This window comes from Garra rufa, chromosome 12 (genome assembly GCF_049309525.1).
Source record: "Garra rufa chromosome 12, GarRuf1.0, whole genome shotgun sequence".
Taxonomy (NCBI): domain Eukaryota; kingdom Metazoa; phylum Chordata; class Actinopteri; order Cypriniformes; family Cyprinidae; genus Garra; species Garra rufa.
Window position 1 is genome coordinate 14429542 of NC_133372.1, and position 17375 is coordinate 14446916.

General features: G+C 37.8%; 2 protein-coding genes across 3 annotated transcripts in view; one reads left to right on the forward strand and one right to left on the reverse strand.

Moving 5' to 3' along the window:
* The first annotated feature begins 2947 nt into the window (after positions 1 to 2947).
* gbx2 (gastrulation brain homeobox 2) lies at positions 2948 to 6070 on the forward strand. The gene is made up of 2 exons (XM_073852358.1): positions 2948 to 3853; positions 4905 to 6070. Exons 1-2 carry the CDS (start codon positions 3343 to 3345, stop codon positions 5420 to 5422), a joined length of 1029 nt encoding a protein of 342 aa, XP_073708459.1. The 5' UTR covers positions 2948 to 3342; the 3' UTR covers positions 5423 to 6070.
* Positions 6071 to 11781: 5711 nt separating this feature from the next.
* agap1 (ArfGAP with GTPase domain, ankyrin repeat and PH domain 1) overlaps positions 11782 to 17375 on the reverse strand; it is a 185639-nt gene continuing 180045 nt past the window's right edge. For both annotated transcript variants that reach the window (XM_073851257.1, XM_073851258.1), the window contains 2 exons: positions 16752 to 17007; positions 11782 to 14888 (listed from right to left, as the gene is read on the reverse strand). In XM_073851257.1, coding sequence (XP_073707358.1) covers positions 14682 to 14888; positions 16752 to 17007 — 463 coding nt within the window. In that variant the 3' untranslated portion in view covers positions 11782 to 14681. The remainder of the gene's footprint in view (positions 14889 to 16751; positions 17008 to 17375) is intronic.

Consider the following 17375-nt stretch of genomic DNA (forward strand, 5'->3'; position numbering starts at 1 on the left):
AATTTGGGGTAAAAAGCATCTTATTGAAAGTGGCTAAAGGACCTCAATCAAAGACTTGTAGGGCCAAAAGAATTACATCAAAAATGCACCAAAGAGGCAGATGTAAAACACCTGTAGTGTAACTAATTGTTTCTATGATTGGGAAGGAATAGATTTGTTGTGAAGGATGTGCAGTGTGTGCTCACATTGCTCCAATCACAATGGCGAGTCATTAGGGAAATAACAACAGTGCAGGTTCTGAAAGCGAAATTTATCATTCTGAAATACTTGAGCTGTTATGAGAGCTGTTTAAAAGTGATTAAATAAACACAAAATTGTTATAGCAGTTGCAAGTGATTATTTCGAAAATGGACTAAGCACATTACATAGAGTATGTTAAATGTTATTTTGTGGTATTTTATATTCAGCAGATTCTGTTTCTCCATCAATATTTTTTGTACTTTCTTAAGTTCCTTAAGGGGGCTTTTAGCCCTGTTGTAACCCATCAGTGCATATTATGCAGTAATACAACCTTTGCCGGGAGTGTAAGGATGTAGAGCAGTCCTAAACTCAGTGGTTATTGACTGGCATAGTGTGGAGCCCCAAGGACCGGTTGACTGAGATAGATCAATCTTTGTGCTTAGCCCTGAGCCTCAGGGAGAACCAGCGCTCCCCACCAGTCACGCATGGCCAGACCTTGAATGGGTCTGATCTCCTATCATCAAGGGATCATTTAAAGGTTAATCAATTGATTTCAAATAGATCTCATAATTTGAAATCGAAGGTCAGGCTTTTAATAGCCGTTTGTCTATGACCAAAACAATTTGAGAGCAAATTAAACATATATATGAAAGTGTTGGAGCCTATGCCCTTTCCTAATGCGACCGGATCAGAGAGAGGGAAACAGCGACTCATGTTTTCATTGGGAGAGGCGAACTGTGCCGAATAAATTATAGCTGACATTTGGATCTTGATGAAAAGGTTGAGCCTGAGACACAGTAACTAAATAATGTTGAATGGTCAAATGCTGGAGGCAACATTTCAAAATCCATTTCCCCTGCAAAACTGCATCGAGTAGCAATAAGAGGTCTTTAATTGGTTTGCCCACTGAGTAAACCTTTCTTAGATGCGGGGCATTTTCTCCAGGCCTCCATCTTTATGCTACACAATTAAAGCAAGTATTAGGCTTTAAAGCACAGAACTTCCACATCTTCTCGCTACGCAGTTGCAGTTATTGTCCCGTTCAGAAGATCTTCGGGGGCTGTCAGTGTGTTTCTGGGCCTTTCTTAATTTAGCCCACGGTAACGCTCCCCCTCGCTTCTACATAATGGATGATTCTGCACTCCACCATGCAGGAAAGGTTTAATTAAATCATATTCCAATCATAATCCATGTTGTTAATTAAACTGGATAATTTATAAGTACAAAAGAGGGTATTTATTAGCTGCTCTGCGGTGCCGGTTCAATCGCAGCGTATCAGAAAGCACCCCCCATCCCCCATCCTCCCCCTGTACTATTGATGCCTTCACATGATTGATAATGGAACGGTGACTGCTGTACTATTTGTCTAATGGTGGTGCAATTAAATCCCCTTGTAAATGACCCATGCCTCATTTCATCCTAATCTATGGAATTTTGATTGAATTTGTCAGCGTTAATTGAAAAATACTGCTATTTAATGTCTGCATTGCAGTTGCGTATCAGCCTGTCTTTAATGAGACTGTGTCCTTGTGACCCTGGGGAAGGGGGGCAGGGGATTGCCCTTGATTTGCCGTGGAGGCAGAGGTGGGGGCTCGGGGTCAAGGTTTTTAGGGTGCACCGAGGGAAGGAAGGTCCCCAAAGATTAGGACTAATCACCACCGTGAACGCAGAAAACGGACGCATTCCTTTTAATTATGTGGGCCAAATGATGCACACATGACCAAAGACTTTACAAACATGGAGACACATTTATTGATCAGCAATCCCGCTGAATAATTCATGATTTAATCCCCTCACCAAAAAAAACATTGACAATTTCATTACGATGTTTTTCTGTTTATTCATGGTTTTAGAAATGTCACTTAGCCTGACTACTGATGCATGATTTAATGTGTATGAAATTAAACATTTTTTACATTGTACTGTCACAACAGAGAAGTATGCTTTCAGTTTCAGGCTTCAGCATCTGTTCATGCAGAGCAGATTGAATCTGTTTTGAAATATGTTTCATATGTTTACTTATGTAAGGAACACAGTGTATGTGTGAATGAGGGCTATTGACTGCTGATTCACAGAGTTCGAGGCATGAAGTGTCTGACATGACATCTTGTGATGATGACTGACTGCTATAAAGGGCAGAGATCATGTCATTATGAACAGACCAATGTCAGTGTCATCTGTGTGTGAGTTTTCAGTTAGAAACAGATGTAAGGATGCTATTTCAGTTAAGTATGTTAAAAACACTTAAAAAAGATCATTTTGAGAAGGTTTGATGGGGTATATTTGATGTTTGTCTGCATTTGTTTAACTAAAAATTATTACGTTTAAAAAATAAAAAAAAACATTTGGCATTTATTAGTTTTGTATAATGAACAATTTTTATTTTACATTTACAAATTTGCATCTCAGAATTTGCAAACGCTGTGGCCAAAGGGTGGTTTTAATTAAGTCAAATCAAGAAAAACATTAGCACAACTATTAAATGCAATTGCAACTGCAGTGCCAAAACACACATCAGATCACATCTCACATGATGCTTGTTTTGACTCTTTTGGAATGTGAGACTGTGTTAGTGACGTTCTAATTTAAGAGACAGCAGCCAGCTCGACGCTCGCGGCTCTGGAGCGTCAGGATAGTTCCACATAAACGGATGAAACTGGACCAATAGCAAGCGCGGAGTCGCGGGGGGCGTGGCCAGAGCGCATGGTGGAGAAGCTTAAACCGAAGGAGCGTAATTCAAACTCACACTTCAGTAGATGATCACAGCTGATGCTGCGAGGAGCAATTTATTGTGACTTCCATCAGGTTGAAATGAAACGCGGCCAAGCAGAAGGGACAAGGACGCTGAAATAACTCAAAGGAGGACGATAAAGCTCATCTGAGATGCTCGACCTTTTTCTCATCCAGCAAGGAATTTGCGTCCGGTGTTTGTGTTTCAATGCACTTGTCTCGTTCTATTCGTATAACGAAAAAAATAGTTTGGCACTGAACTAAGTCGAAACAGATGCAACGGTTTTATGAACTGCGCATACAAGTCATTCACAGGATTACCAGTGTCATTGTATGACACTGTGCAGGAGTGACATCCTCAACTGAGAAGCACGGGGGAGACAGCTGCTCCCACAGACTTCAGGACTTCATAAACTGTGCATATAAGATCATATGAGTGCAGCGTTTAGTTCACCGTTCATGATGATGCAGCGTCCGGTGGGAAGCACCACCGCATTCAGCATTGACTCGCTCATCGGAGGTCCACCGCAGCCCAGTCCGGGACATTTCGTGTACACGGGCTATCCCATGTTTATGCCCTATCGGTCAGTGGTGCTACCTCCGCCTCCTCCGCCACCTCCTCCAACTCTTCCTCAGAGCGCTCTCCCCGCGACGCATCCGCACCACCCGATCCCGGGCTTACCCAGCGGGTTCTGCTCCAGTCTGGCGCAGGGCATGGCGCTCACATCTACGCTAATGGCCACGTTACCCGGCGGCTTCTCCACCTCGCCGTCTCAGCAGCACCAGGACGCGGCGAGGAAGCTCGGCTCTCAGTCTCTTCACGCCATGTTCGATAAATCTCAGGATATTCGTTTGGATGGAGATGATGGAAAAACGTTTTCAACGAAAGATTCAGCGACCCTTCCGTCTTTTCACGACACGCAGTCGGTGCACACCTCTACAGGTGAGACAAAACAGCTTGCAGAACTCTTCACGCATTTGTTTTCCGTGCTCATTCTGAATAGATTACGATAACCTAATATAGTGCTAGTTGTTTTTGAAGTGTCTTTAATATAATAGTAGGTTTCTTAACAAGACTTATCTTGTTATTAATGATTCTTATATTATTATTTTCTCAAACACTTCTCAACATGTTAAAAAACATATATATAATCTAAAAAATTTTAAAATTAGCCTATGTTGTTTTGCGTCTGAACATGTCATGCGTTTTATTCTTAATGCTTTCTAGAAACAAAATGTGTAGGCCATTCTTGGCTAAAATTAATTTTGTCACTTAAATTCAATTTAAAGAGTCGCACCGATGGGGGAAAGAAATGTGGGACAGAAATAATTATATAAAATCCTCCGGAAATAAAATGTCAAGTTGTGGCTTAAAGAATTCCAGTGTAACACACACGAATTAAAGGCCCATATCAAGTTTCAAGGAATAGTGCCTGAGGCCGAGCTGCCATCAATGACTAAATTAGCTCGTTTTAATTGAAGGATCGAAGAGCCAGCGGTGTTTAAATGTCCATAAAACTGTAAGCAAAATTCACTGTCGCCTGGGTCATTTATATGTATGCAGAGTAAAATAAATGTAGTCCAACATTATAATAGTAGCCTACGACTGCAAAGTAAAGAAAATTGACATTAGGTTGAATTTTTGATTACGAAAATTGTATGTACAGTAGCCTATGAGTTTGTTCAGAAAAATAAAAAGGAGATGAAAAGAGGGGGACTTTTAGGCCGATTTCAAAAGTCTTGTTTTGAGGTGTACAAACTGCTTTCCTGAGGGATCCATCACCGTGCGTAATTGCGCGTAAAAGTGGCAGCAATAAACAGGAAGAACGTGTTGCGAGACAAGACCAGATAAGATTCTTGTTAACACAACTTGGTTTCACAAATATACTCTATTCAAGAATAATAAACACAACTTTCCCCACAGCTAATTATTGTTTACATGTTTTTAAAAGGCAGTTCTTAAATTAATTCTGCTTTTTATTTTATTCCCATAGTGCGAGGTCACAACAAAGACGACACGAAGGAGGATGAGTGTCACAGGAAAGACGAGAGCTTCTCCATGGACAGTGATTTAGATTACAGCTCCGATGATAACGGGCCGGGTAACGCCATGTGTCAGAAGGAAGATGGAGACGGCAGCGGAGGACTGGACGATGGCGTCCACAGCGGGAATGGGGTCGGGAACACCACGTCCACCGGGAAAAATCGGAGAAGGAGGACCGCTTTTACAAGCGAGCAGCTTTTAGAACTGGAGAAGGAGTTTCACTGTAAGAAATATCTCTCCCTCACAGAACGCTCACAGATCGCACATGCCTTAAAGCTCAGCGAGGTGCAGGTCAAGATCTGGTTTCAGAACCGGAGAGCCAAGTGGAAACGGGTCAAAGCGGGCAATGTGAACTCCAAAACCGGAGAGCCCTCCAGAAACCCGAAAATTGTGGTTCCCATTCCGGTGCATGTTAGTCGGTTTGCGATACGCAGCCAACACCAACAGTTAGAACAGGCCAGACCTTGATACACTGGGCTTAGATACTAGAGGACTAAATCAGCGAAAACTAAATATGACCAAACTGTTCTTGAGGCTGATGTTTCTGAGGAACCCAGGACAAGCAAACTCTCCAGCTGATATATAGTTTTTCGTTTAAACAACAGCGTTGTTCAAACGAGGAAAAAAGAAGCAACAGACTCAGCTCGAAACTAAGACCTCTTCCTGGGAGAAACTGCAGTTTGATTTCCAACTTTGGACCAAACCTCGAACAAATTTTAGTTCAGGAAACTCCACCTATGTATTTAAAAGAAAAGAATCGGTTTTATGTTTAGTTTTGTGTGACTGTCTAGTTCTTGTGTTTTTGGCAGAGATGAATATTATCCTAAAAGGAGCACTTCTGGTCTCTGCTGAAGAACACAATATGATTCAATTAATAGTAAAATTAACACCATTCCCTTGAATTTAAAAAACGATCTGTTAAATATGTGCTGTTTATTTTTATGGTAAATTGCCTATATTTTAATTTTTGGTTTGTTTTCTTGCATTTTCCTTTTTTTCTGTAACCTTTTCAGACGTCACGGGCACGCTGCTAATTTATTTAATATTGTGAGAGAAGAAAAAAAAACTTGCTAACGTTTCATGAGTTTACTGACTTCAGAATATTGTGTGGATTAAAGCTGGACCATAAACAATTGTAAACAATTTGTCTTTTTTGAAATGCAACACGTAATCACTTCATCCACTTATGTGCGTGTGGTGGAAAAATTACTCAAACGGTAGGTTAAATGTTTGTACAGTCTCAAATTTGAGTGGGCTAATTTTAACAAGCTTTTTAAACTTTTTTCTTTACATTATTTGTCTATTTTCTCTACATCATTAGAAACTAATATTAACAATAATAATAACTAACTAAACATTACTATTATTATAATTATTAGTAGTATTAGTATTCGTATTCATAATAGGCTAATATTAATGTTTTACTCCATAGCAAAACGGATTTGTGTTCGCGCCATCTGTTCCGCGCAGTTTGTGCCCTGTTAGTAGTGATGATCTGAAATCATCTAACCTTGTGAGGTTTGAATGTGGTGTTGTGACAGGAGGCTGTGCTTCATGAATAGATTTCAGGGTCAGGGTGAGAGACACTCAGTACGGTGTGTGAACACAACCGCGTGTCAGCCTTGATCTCCGGACCTGCCTCACGTTATAGGGTGAGACGTAACGAGCTTATTCGGCCCACACGGGACCTGTCGGGAAACCTTGAGACGCAAATGTAAATCAAATACAATTTCGTATAAACAGCCTCTGCGGTATATGCAACTGATTACAATACAATAATCTAATTCAGACATCGCAGCTCTTAACATTTCGATATTTTATGTTTACATTTTCCATACTCACTGCGACAAATTGAATGTAGCCTATAAATTAAATGTTTTTTTTTTAAATCATTTTAATACATAGGTTAATGGTATATTTAGCCTATTGATATTTAATAGCTTTATATGTTTCATTTGTGTCTGGATGATAACTCATCCAATGTTTTAATATTCTGCCAGATTTAACAATTTATACACGCTCGTTCCAATTGGTTTCCATATTTGACCGATTATAAACGAGTTTAGATCATTTTGTTACGGAAAACGTGTTTATAACCCAATTATTCTCTCTTGTCAGTTAAAACTTCTGAATGCCCACACTTTACAGATTCATAATAACCATATAAGTGCATTATTTATTGAAATATTATTAATATGCGTAGAATTTGTAATATGTATATTTAAACTTTTAAAAATTAATTAGAGAACATATTTACCCTATTATTAATATGAATTTTAAGAATTAAGATTTTTAATGAAGTATAGCCTAATTGGTAAGTACTTATGTTACTAATATTATGGAAATGATTACTTAATTATATCCTGAACGTTATTAACGTTTTTGCGTACCTTTTTAAATAAGAGTAATTTGAAAACTGTAATGTTTATAGGCTAAATTTCATTATTGAACTGAAATACTCATTTTTCTTCCCAGAGGAATTGAATTATTGTTGGTAGTAGATTTATTGTTGTATAATGCAATAGATTAGACATGATCAGTGCCTCATCATCATTGAGACACATACACACCAGCATTTAGACAATTGAAATGTGCTAGTTTGGATGATTTTGGAAAACAGACAGTGCATTCATGTATATTATGAGAGACACGAAAACTGAACAGAAAGACATTTCCAGAAGAACAGTGATGAGAGAGAGAGAGAACGAGAGATCTGACAATTGCCTTAACTCTAATGAATTTTTTGCAAATTGTAATCAAGGCTGGCCGTGGTGGCTGACAGATAAATGGGCCCGGGGGGATTGGCTCGGGCCTCAGCTTTTCACTCCAGCATGTCCCTCCTGCACTAAATTAACAGCGTCAAATTAACCTCCAATGATTAATCCTGACGGAGAGCACCGGCTGCAGAACCAATAAGACTGCTCAAACACACACATATGCTGAGAAGTTGCTCTCAGATTTAAATTAAACAACAAAGTAATGAGAGAATCACAAAGATACATACAATACTTTTTCAAAGCCATTTTTAACAGGACTGTTTTTTATTACGACAAAATCATTTATAGATTTGTGCATTAAGAGAAAACCTACATATAAAGCATCAAATACTTAATTCAATTAATAAAATGTTATTTAATCCTTTACCAGTAATAAACAAACCATGTCAGTGCTTTAAGCAAAATCTAGATCATTTATCACAATAAAGCAGTAGGTTATAGATTTTGATTTTTGATTTTTTTCCCCTCATAAATATAATTAGGCTAATACGGGAAAATCCCAATCTTATTATTTTACAGTGACATGCACAACTGCTATTAATAATGAAATATGATTTTTTTTAATGAGCATTAAGCCAGTTTGTGTATTGAGTGAGTTGTATAGTGTGAGTTGTAATACAACTAAACACCAATTATAAATAAGCAACAGATATGAAAACACTGTCATAAATACATATATATCGCATTAACAGATTCTCTGTAAAATATAAATGATTTACAAAAAAAGCAAAAGGTAAGTAATTACAATTTCATGTCAATTATAATTCCTAATCATATGGCATGTTAAATAAAAGAAAAGGGATCATCTAAAGATTTTTGTTTAATTTGATGTATAACAAATACATTTATATATTACATTAATTACATTTAATTAAATAATCTGTGGCCAATAAATAAATAAATGTGACCCTGGACCACAAAACCTGTAATAATGGTCAATTTATGCTGAATAAATAAACTTTCCATTGATGTATAGTTTGTTGGGATAGGACAATATTTGGCCGAGACACAACTATTTGAAAAATATATATAAATATTGAGAAAATCACCTTTAAAGGTGTCCAAATGAAGTTCTTAGCGATATATATTACTAATCAAAAATTAAGTTCTGATATATTTACAGTAGGAAATTTACAAAATATCTTTATGGAACATGATCTTTACTTAATATCCTAATGATTTTTGTCATAAAAGAAAAAAATTTGACCCATACAATATATTTTTGGCTATTGCTACAAATATACCTTTGCTACTTAAGACTGGTCTTGTGGTTCAGGGTTACAAATAAATAAATAAACAGTGTAAATAAATGACACAATTTTCTATTTTGGACTTAATTATATATTGGCCATTTCGAATGAAAGTGTTTAAAGTAACATTAAGACTGGGCAAAAGCATTTTAAACAAGTACATTTGATTACCACAGTAAATTTACACATACGCTTGGAACTGAGAGACAAGTACAACACTTTAAATCTCTTGACAATAAATCACACAATTTAGAAGATTTATTAACTACTATAATTTGTAGCAGAGAAATATGGATTCTTTTAAATTTTGAGACACTGAATTCACAGAAATTACCAAAAATTAAGATTAAAAGAAAATGTGTGACAACACACCCATCTAAATGGCAGGATTAGAAGATGTGGTCTTCCAGCTCTTTCTCTCTGAACATTTGGATTATCATCACAACATGATGGTACAGCTCACGCCTCATTTCAGGGCTTCTCTAGCATTTCTAATGCCATTATTGTGTGTTTGAGAGGGACACACACACAGAGAGAGACACACACACATATCATGATAGATGAACAGCTCTGTTAATGCACTGAACCAGTGCTTTGCCTCATTGGATTTCTAAGTGGAACTGATTTATGATGAGAGATGATCAGACTAGATCTGGACAAGATGCTTCAGGGTTTCGTGGTTCTGGACCACCACTGACATTTTAAGGATTCATTTCCCATGGCTCCTTCAGCCTGTCAACCTTCAACAGCTTACAAGCTGCAAATGTTTGTGAAAGGAATTATAAGAAAACAAACACACTTCCTGTCACTAACTCATAATCACGCTCCCCACTTCCCCTCTCAACCACGAAACATTTCCTCTTTCTATAGATTGCTCTTTTTTCTCTCTCTGCCTCTCTGCCTTGTCTAATCTCTTTAATTACATCTGTTTTCCTGGGCCGCCGAGGCCTCTTTTGTCCTCCCGGTCAGGGGGCTTTTGTGGGGGCAGAATCAAGCCCCGCATCCCCTCTTTGGATGTTTTGTGGAGCTGCGGCTCTCTTCCTGAGAGGGAGAGGATGAGAAGGGGATTAGAGGATCTTTATCTCATTAGAGACACAGTGAGTCGGCAGGGCCCGGCTTTAACGCCTTCATCTGCACCGCGGAGGCCAGAGAGCCGATCGAACCCGCTGACAAACCCAAACTAGGCATTCGGGCTGCGGATGTGAGAAACATACGTATGTGTGCCTTTACTTGCCTGAACAGTTTCTGAAACACAGAGCTGATTTGTATTAGTAAAAACCTACTGAGTTAGTGTGATATTTTTAAATACAGAATTGGTGCAAACTGCTGTCTCACAACCGAAAAATACATTTAAAAAGAATTTCAGTGTTCAAATCTACTAAGATCCCTTTTATTATCTACTGAAACCCACAATAATATCTAAAATATCAGTAAGCCTGATATATATAAAATCATCATTTAGTGGGTACTTGCAATTAGGAGGTGTCTGTCCCGAACCCCAATCCCTAAATTTAAATTTATGAAAATGATTTTGAAATGATTTTTGTATTTTTTTCCATTGTTGTTTTTAAAAATATCTTTTTATTTAAAAAAAAAAAAAAAAAATATATATATATATATATATATATATATATATATATATATATATATATATATATATAAAGAAAAAAATGCATTTATTTGATCAAAAATACAGTAAAACAATATTCACAATATTACTGTTTTACTGTATTTTAGATCAAATAAATGCATAAGAGACTTAAAAACATTAAAAAAAATAATAGTTTCCAAACTTTTGACAAGTACTTGATATAATATTTCAATATCAATTATATATACTGTATATACAATAAGTAACTGTAATATAAAAATATTATGCATTGATGTGTGAGTGTGTATAGCTAGCTAGCTAGATTATAGAATTATGTTATATGTAGAATGGCCCATATATAAATATTGTCAAAGTCAGAGCTGAAAAGGTTTTTGGAGGAGAATATGTTTTTTTTCCCCACAAGTTGTGTATGTATGCAAATTATATAATATACAAGGTACACATTTCTAGTAATTGTGCAGTTCTATCCCCAAATTCGTCACTACTGAAATATTGTGAAATATTATTACAATTTGAAAATACTACTTTGTTTTATTATATTTTAGAATATTTTCAGCATAGTTATTCGGTTTTTAGTTTCACGTGATCCTTCAGAATCCATTCTAATATGTTGAATATGAATATATCTTACTGTAAATTGGCTATTGATACTGTGAATATACTGCGTAAACCCCAATATATAATATAAATGTGACCCTGGACCACAAAACCAATCCTGGTATATTTGTAGCAGTAGCCAAAAATACACTGTATGAGTCAAAATTATTTTCTTTTACGCCAAAAATCATTAGGATATTAAGTAAAGATCGTGTTCCATTAAGATATTTTGTAACTTTCCTACCATAAATATATCAAAACTTCATTTTTGATTAGTAATATGCATTACTAAGTATTTCATTAGGAGAACTTTAAAGGCAATTTTCTCACTATTTTGATTTTTTTGCACCCTCAGCTTCCAGATATTTAATTAGTTGTATCTCAGCCAAATATTGTTCTATCCTAACAAACCATATATCGATAGAAAGCTTATTTATCTCAATTTCAACAGAATTACCCCTATGACTGGTTTTGTGGTCCAGGGTCACAAATATTATGAATAAATATATGAAGTTAGTTACATAGTGTGTGTGTGTGTGTGTTTATTCTCAGAATAAACATAATAAAAGGATAAACATCAAAAAGAAAACATTATATTAAGAAGCTTTTTATTGAAAAGAGACACATACAGTATAAGACTCTGCATCAGGTATAATTTTTCAACACAGTACTGTACAGCTGACACAAACTCAATATAATAACAATAATAATTAGAAATACAACACCGATAATTCGAATCAGAATTGATGGTTTGTGATGCCAATGGACTGAATAAAGGAACAAATGCAAAACCCAAGTAGTGTAAGAGAGAGCTCCTCCCCTTTCAGATTAGCATATTCATAAATAATTAAACGGGTCTCTTGGGTTCGAACGTAACATGGAGACTGTCATTGAAATGAGGTAACAAACACAAACAAAAAACAAAGTAAACAAACACTACGCGTTTCTCCATTTTTACATCTATTTACACAAAGCGACAACTGGTGAATGGAAACGGAAATAAAGCCGAGGATATGTTCAAGCAACTTGGAACGTATGATAAAGCCCCTGTAGGTCTGGGGTGACGTGATGCTTTGGTTGCTGTTACATCTGGTCTATTTTGCTCATTCATGCTTGCTTTATTCACTTACAGATAGACAGATGATCCAAAAAGATGATTTAGCCATGGAAATGAATTACAAAAGAAGCAGACGGGAGGACAAGCGCAAACAAATTGTTCGCAAGTTGATAAAAAGCATTTCTTTAGCATCACCTGTCAGGGTACAGTCATTTTTATGAAGACGAAGACATTTACACAAGGAAGAGAACATTTACATCCATTCATGCAAAAGGTCAAAAACAAAAACGACTGTTTTTCCACAGAAAGGATTCAAAGTGGACATTATATTGTGGGTTCTTCACAACAAGTGATCTGTGTTCTGTAGTGCATTTAGTCATAAATAATGGTTACTGTGGTAAAGCCTCTAAAGGCCTGCTACGTTATTTACAAGGCGAAAACTCCACCCATACGAGCTGAAAATCAACATACCTCAATGTTTCTCTCATAGTTCTATCCTCACGTCCTTCACTAAAGCTTTTCAACTCTCACTGACACTGCAACTATTTAAGATTCTCTACACAGTCCCAAATGTCTATCAACTAGCTTACAGACTTTCCCAATTGTACTGCAGAAACTCTACAACACAAATCTTCTCACATCTCCAACCCTAAGCCAAGTACCTTCACATTTCTACTACCTAGTGAAGAGTAAAATCAATGGGAGCTGAGATTAAATGATCAAAGCCCATCAAATCATATTACGGAATAAGTCAATATCAAACCCTTCATGGGATCTCCTGTAATGATACATACGCCCTGAGACAGAGTCTTACATCGGCTTTACGTCTCTCAATAACAACGGCAGCTCGGACTGCTATGGTGACGCGCTGAAAAACTATTACTCATGTGTCTACCTGGCTGAATTTTGGCTTCGTATTGCTTTAATACTCCTTGACACATGATAAAGGAAGAAGATAAAGGCAAGGAGGAAAACTAAGCTATGAAGAACGATTCAGAGAAAGGGAATCGACTCAAACAGGCACACTTGCAACTTCGGACACCTTCACGTGCACTGAAACGAGAAGAGGGTGAGGTAAAAATATATAATAATAACCACTTTTGTCAGGGGGAGCATTGTTGAAATACTTTTCTATATAGTACACTACTTAGAGAAACAAAAACAGAATGAGAAAGAGAAGGAAGAAGAGTATGTACAGATTGGGATTGAAGACCCAGAGAGCCCTTCTCTTTGTTGAGATACGTGAGGTTCAGGACTCTGCAGTGAAAAGTGTGTGAACAGCAACAGACAGACCTGAGAGAGTCACGTCACTGTATGAAAGCAACGCCCACCGTAAGCAGACTTCAGTCTTTTGAGTGACAAAAAGTCCTGATGGAACTTTTAATGACGAATACTTGAGGTCAGGCTAAGTTTCAGCCCTGCACTTCTGAATTCTGAGTTATTGTACGCTTCATCTGAATTTGTGTTTTCACACTTCACTGAAAAGTAAGCTGAAGTATGAGCCAATGGATGGGCAACATATAAAGCTAGACTGACGTTTTTAAAGATTAAAAAAAAAGTGAAATAAAAGCTGGTGAAAATAACAATGTATTCCCTTTTACCTCTGAGAAACGTAAATCTTAAAACACTCATTTTTAAGATCTTCCGTTGGTCCAGCAATCAGCACTCAAGACAAATGTTACCCAACAATGTTAAAACAAAAACACTTTAAAAGACCAACTTTAAACTTCAAACTGACTCGATATTTGGGCGATTTCCAAAAAATGTCATTACATCCTTTCACATTCCTTTTTAAAAAAATTATTGGACATACTGACTGAAAAAAGAAAAGAGTAAGAACAGCTGCAAAGAAAAGTCTGAGAGAATGAGATCAGACAGAAAAATCAGAGTCAAAGTGGAAGGAGGAAGTCCAGACACACAGCAAACAAGGGAAGTTCTCCGGTTCTTCCGGGTCATTTTGAAGATCCGGCATCCCACGCTGCCTTAGCCCATCTTTCTTTGTCATCTATTAGACACCACAAAGAAGAGTATGATCACCTGCTCATGAGTTACCAAATCCACACCTTATTCTCCCATCATGCACTTGGTAGTTTAAACTGGCGCAGTCAGAAAGTCTGGGATTGTTTACATTTTTGTTCCACAATGCAGCGAGACATTGGATGTGGGACACTCTCCCAAAAACAAAAAGGGATGACACATGATTGGCCAAGCCTTTGCCACGACAGCATTTTCAACCGGTGGGATTGTAAAGTCAGGCAAACACAGTAGCTCTGCTCATGCTGCTTCATCGTCATCATCATCATCATCATCAGTGTTGGGGTCGGGGTCTTTCCCTTGAGTCTGGTATAGTCTCATGATTCTGATGTAGTGGTGGAGCTGTACATATGAAGGTGTGTGTAGGGAGGGAGGGAGTTCATGTGTGTGAGTGTATTTCTCATATAACTGCACTGTTCATGCTGCTGCAGCTATTATTGCGGTTATTGTTTCTGCGTGACAGGTTTGGTGTGGCCATGAGCGGGTAACGCTCGTCAGGACAGCCGTATTGAAGGAGGACGTCCATACACTCCTGACTGTTAGCTTGCCGTGCGTACGCCAGTGCGGTGTTGCCGTGAGCATCCCGTGCCATGATGTCAACGCCGTACTACAGAGAGAGATAAAAGAGAGTTAGCGAGAGAACGTGATATTAAGACCCTAAGTTCAGAAAATTACCATAAGAGTAAATAAGGGAAAGTCTGAGACACCCTGTGCTGTTACTGATAGTACATTGATTGATACTGAGACCCGTTGAGCTTCTTAAGTTTCACATTTGTTGTGAAAAGGGCCAGTTATTTGTTGCATGATTAAAAAAAAACGACGCAATCTCATTACGAAAATTTACCTGTTGGTACTTTTTCGCAAGATGTGAAATATGTACCAAGAAGTATATATTTGAAGTTCCTAAGTTAAATGATTCACAAACCCGCTCCTAAGTCCCGGTCTAAATCAAATAATTTGTGATTCGCAATACGCAATCCGATTAGATCGCTTTAAAACAGTGAAAAGCTCCTTTTCACCCATAACTGCATGCTTTTTAAAATCATTACAAGGCAAACGATGTTGAAATTTAAAAAATTTATTTTAATTTGAAGTGGTTCCAGCATAAATGACTCAATTGTGTCCCACGTACCATGTTTTGCAAGATGCGAAAAACATACCAATAAGTCACTGCAGATTTCAAGAGAAATTAACACTAGAGGTGGAAAAACAGTGAGGACTTGTAATCGTTTTTGTACACAGTTATGATTACAGCTCCATATGTTTCGATTTCTGGACATAAGCAAGCTTGTTCGGTAGCTCAGCCGGCACAGAATTGGACTTAGGACGCAGAATCCTTGGGTAGGAATCCCGTGAAAAACATGACTCACGATGAGCTGAAAGATGAGAGATCAAAAAACTAGCTAAAACTGCATGATTGCGATTGCGTTTTTAGCTGTAGCGCAGATCGTATGTTATTTTTAGGGCTGCCCTCAACTAAAGATTTTTCTGGTCAACTAGTAGACTAATAGCATTAGTTGACTATTTGTCGCATGATTCTTAATAAACCATGTAAATCATAATAATGAGCCTGAGCATGGAAAAAAACCTTGCCACAGTGCACCGGCAGATATAATAATTAGGAATGTGTACAAAGAAAAATGATTTCTTTGTTTTCAGCTTAAGAGATGAAGTTGGCGGCACTGTCATCTCCGCAGTAGTGATGTGCCTGTATGCATGTTCATATGGATCACATAATCTGAGAATATTTGTTAAAGTAGTAGACATTTCACTCTCTATAGATATATTTTTCATGTCTGTGAGGCAAGTATACACATAGTTTCAAAGTTTTGCACTCAAGTTCACATAGACTGAGACGGCATTAATTGCATCCTGTTTGCTTTCATTATTTTACAAAAGCGCAACGTTTCGTTTTTACAGATTCAAAGGATGTATTACTTTTTTTTATATGTACGACCAAAAATGGCGGAATATTTTAAGAGCAAGTGACCACACCGGCGCCTCCATCTGTCATGCAGTAAGCGCACTACTATTCAGCTTCCACACTTCTCACAGATGCTTGAAAAGTGCATATTTTTCTAGGTTAACATTAAACTGAGTGACCATGTAAAGTTGGTACTACTGACATATTTCAGATGAAAAGCCATATTGATAGGTGAGTGTTTGGATGTCCTACCAAATGTACTATATTACCACACAGACCAGCCGTTAACGATCTGTCCGTCACAGACTGCATGACTTCGGCCACTTTTGTGCAATTATTTTTTTCTGCGACTAAGTGGCTAAAACGATTTTCACATCCTCTTCTTGTCGACTTTTAGGGGGCAGCCCTAGTTATTTTAAGTGGACATTTCACATTGAATATGTCAGGAAATGCACATGGTGGTACATATTCTGCGTCTTGTGAAAAAGTTCCCACAGGTATGTTTTCGTCATGAGATTAGGTTGTTAAAAAAAGTGTAGCTCTTACCCATATGAGCAGTTGCGTGATCACAACACTCCCCTTGCGGCAGGCCAGGTGCAGGGCTGTCCGGCCATCACCTTCCCCACAGGTTTCGTTGACCTCATCTCTGGAGCCATGGGCCAGCAGTATGACCACGAAGCGCAGGTCTTCCTCCGCCGTGGCCCGCAGTAACTGCTGTCCTAGAGTCAGCTCTGTGCACGTCAGCGATGCCAAAAACAACTTCTGCTCATATTTGGCTCTGATCCAGCGCTCACGTTCCTCTCTGAAAGTACACACACACCAAAACCAGATTTAGACTCAGGATTGAATTAATGTTGGGCTGTCGACACATGGCTCACACCGGTGGCATGTTTTGATCTGGTTCTCATTCCAAATGACATTTAAAATTTGATGGGATTCGTGTACAGCTTTTTGATTTCGTTCCCAGTCCAGTGACAAACATTTGCTAGCGCTCACATCTCCATTACACACAGCTGCATCTAGACCTTAAAAAAAATATTAGACTGAGCAGAACAATACAACCAAAGGAGACATTTTGAACAGTTGCTGTCAATTTATGTCTCACTTCATGGACTGTAAATGCCCCAACACACTAACATCAAAGATTTTTTTCGTTGTTTGCTTAGGGTT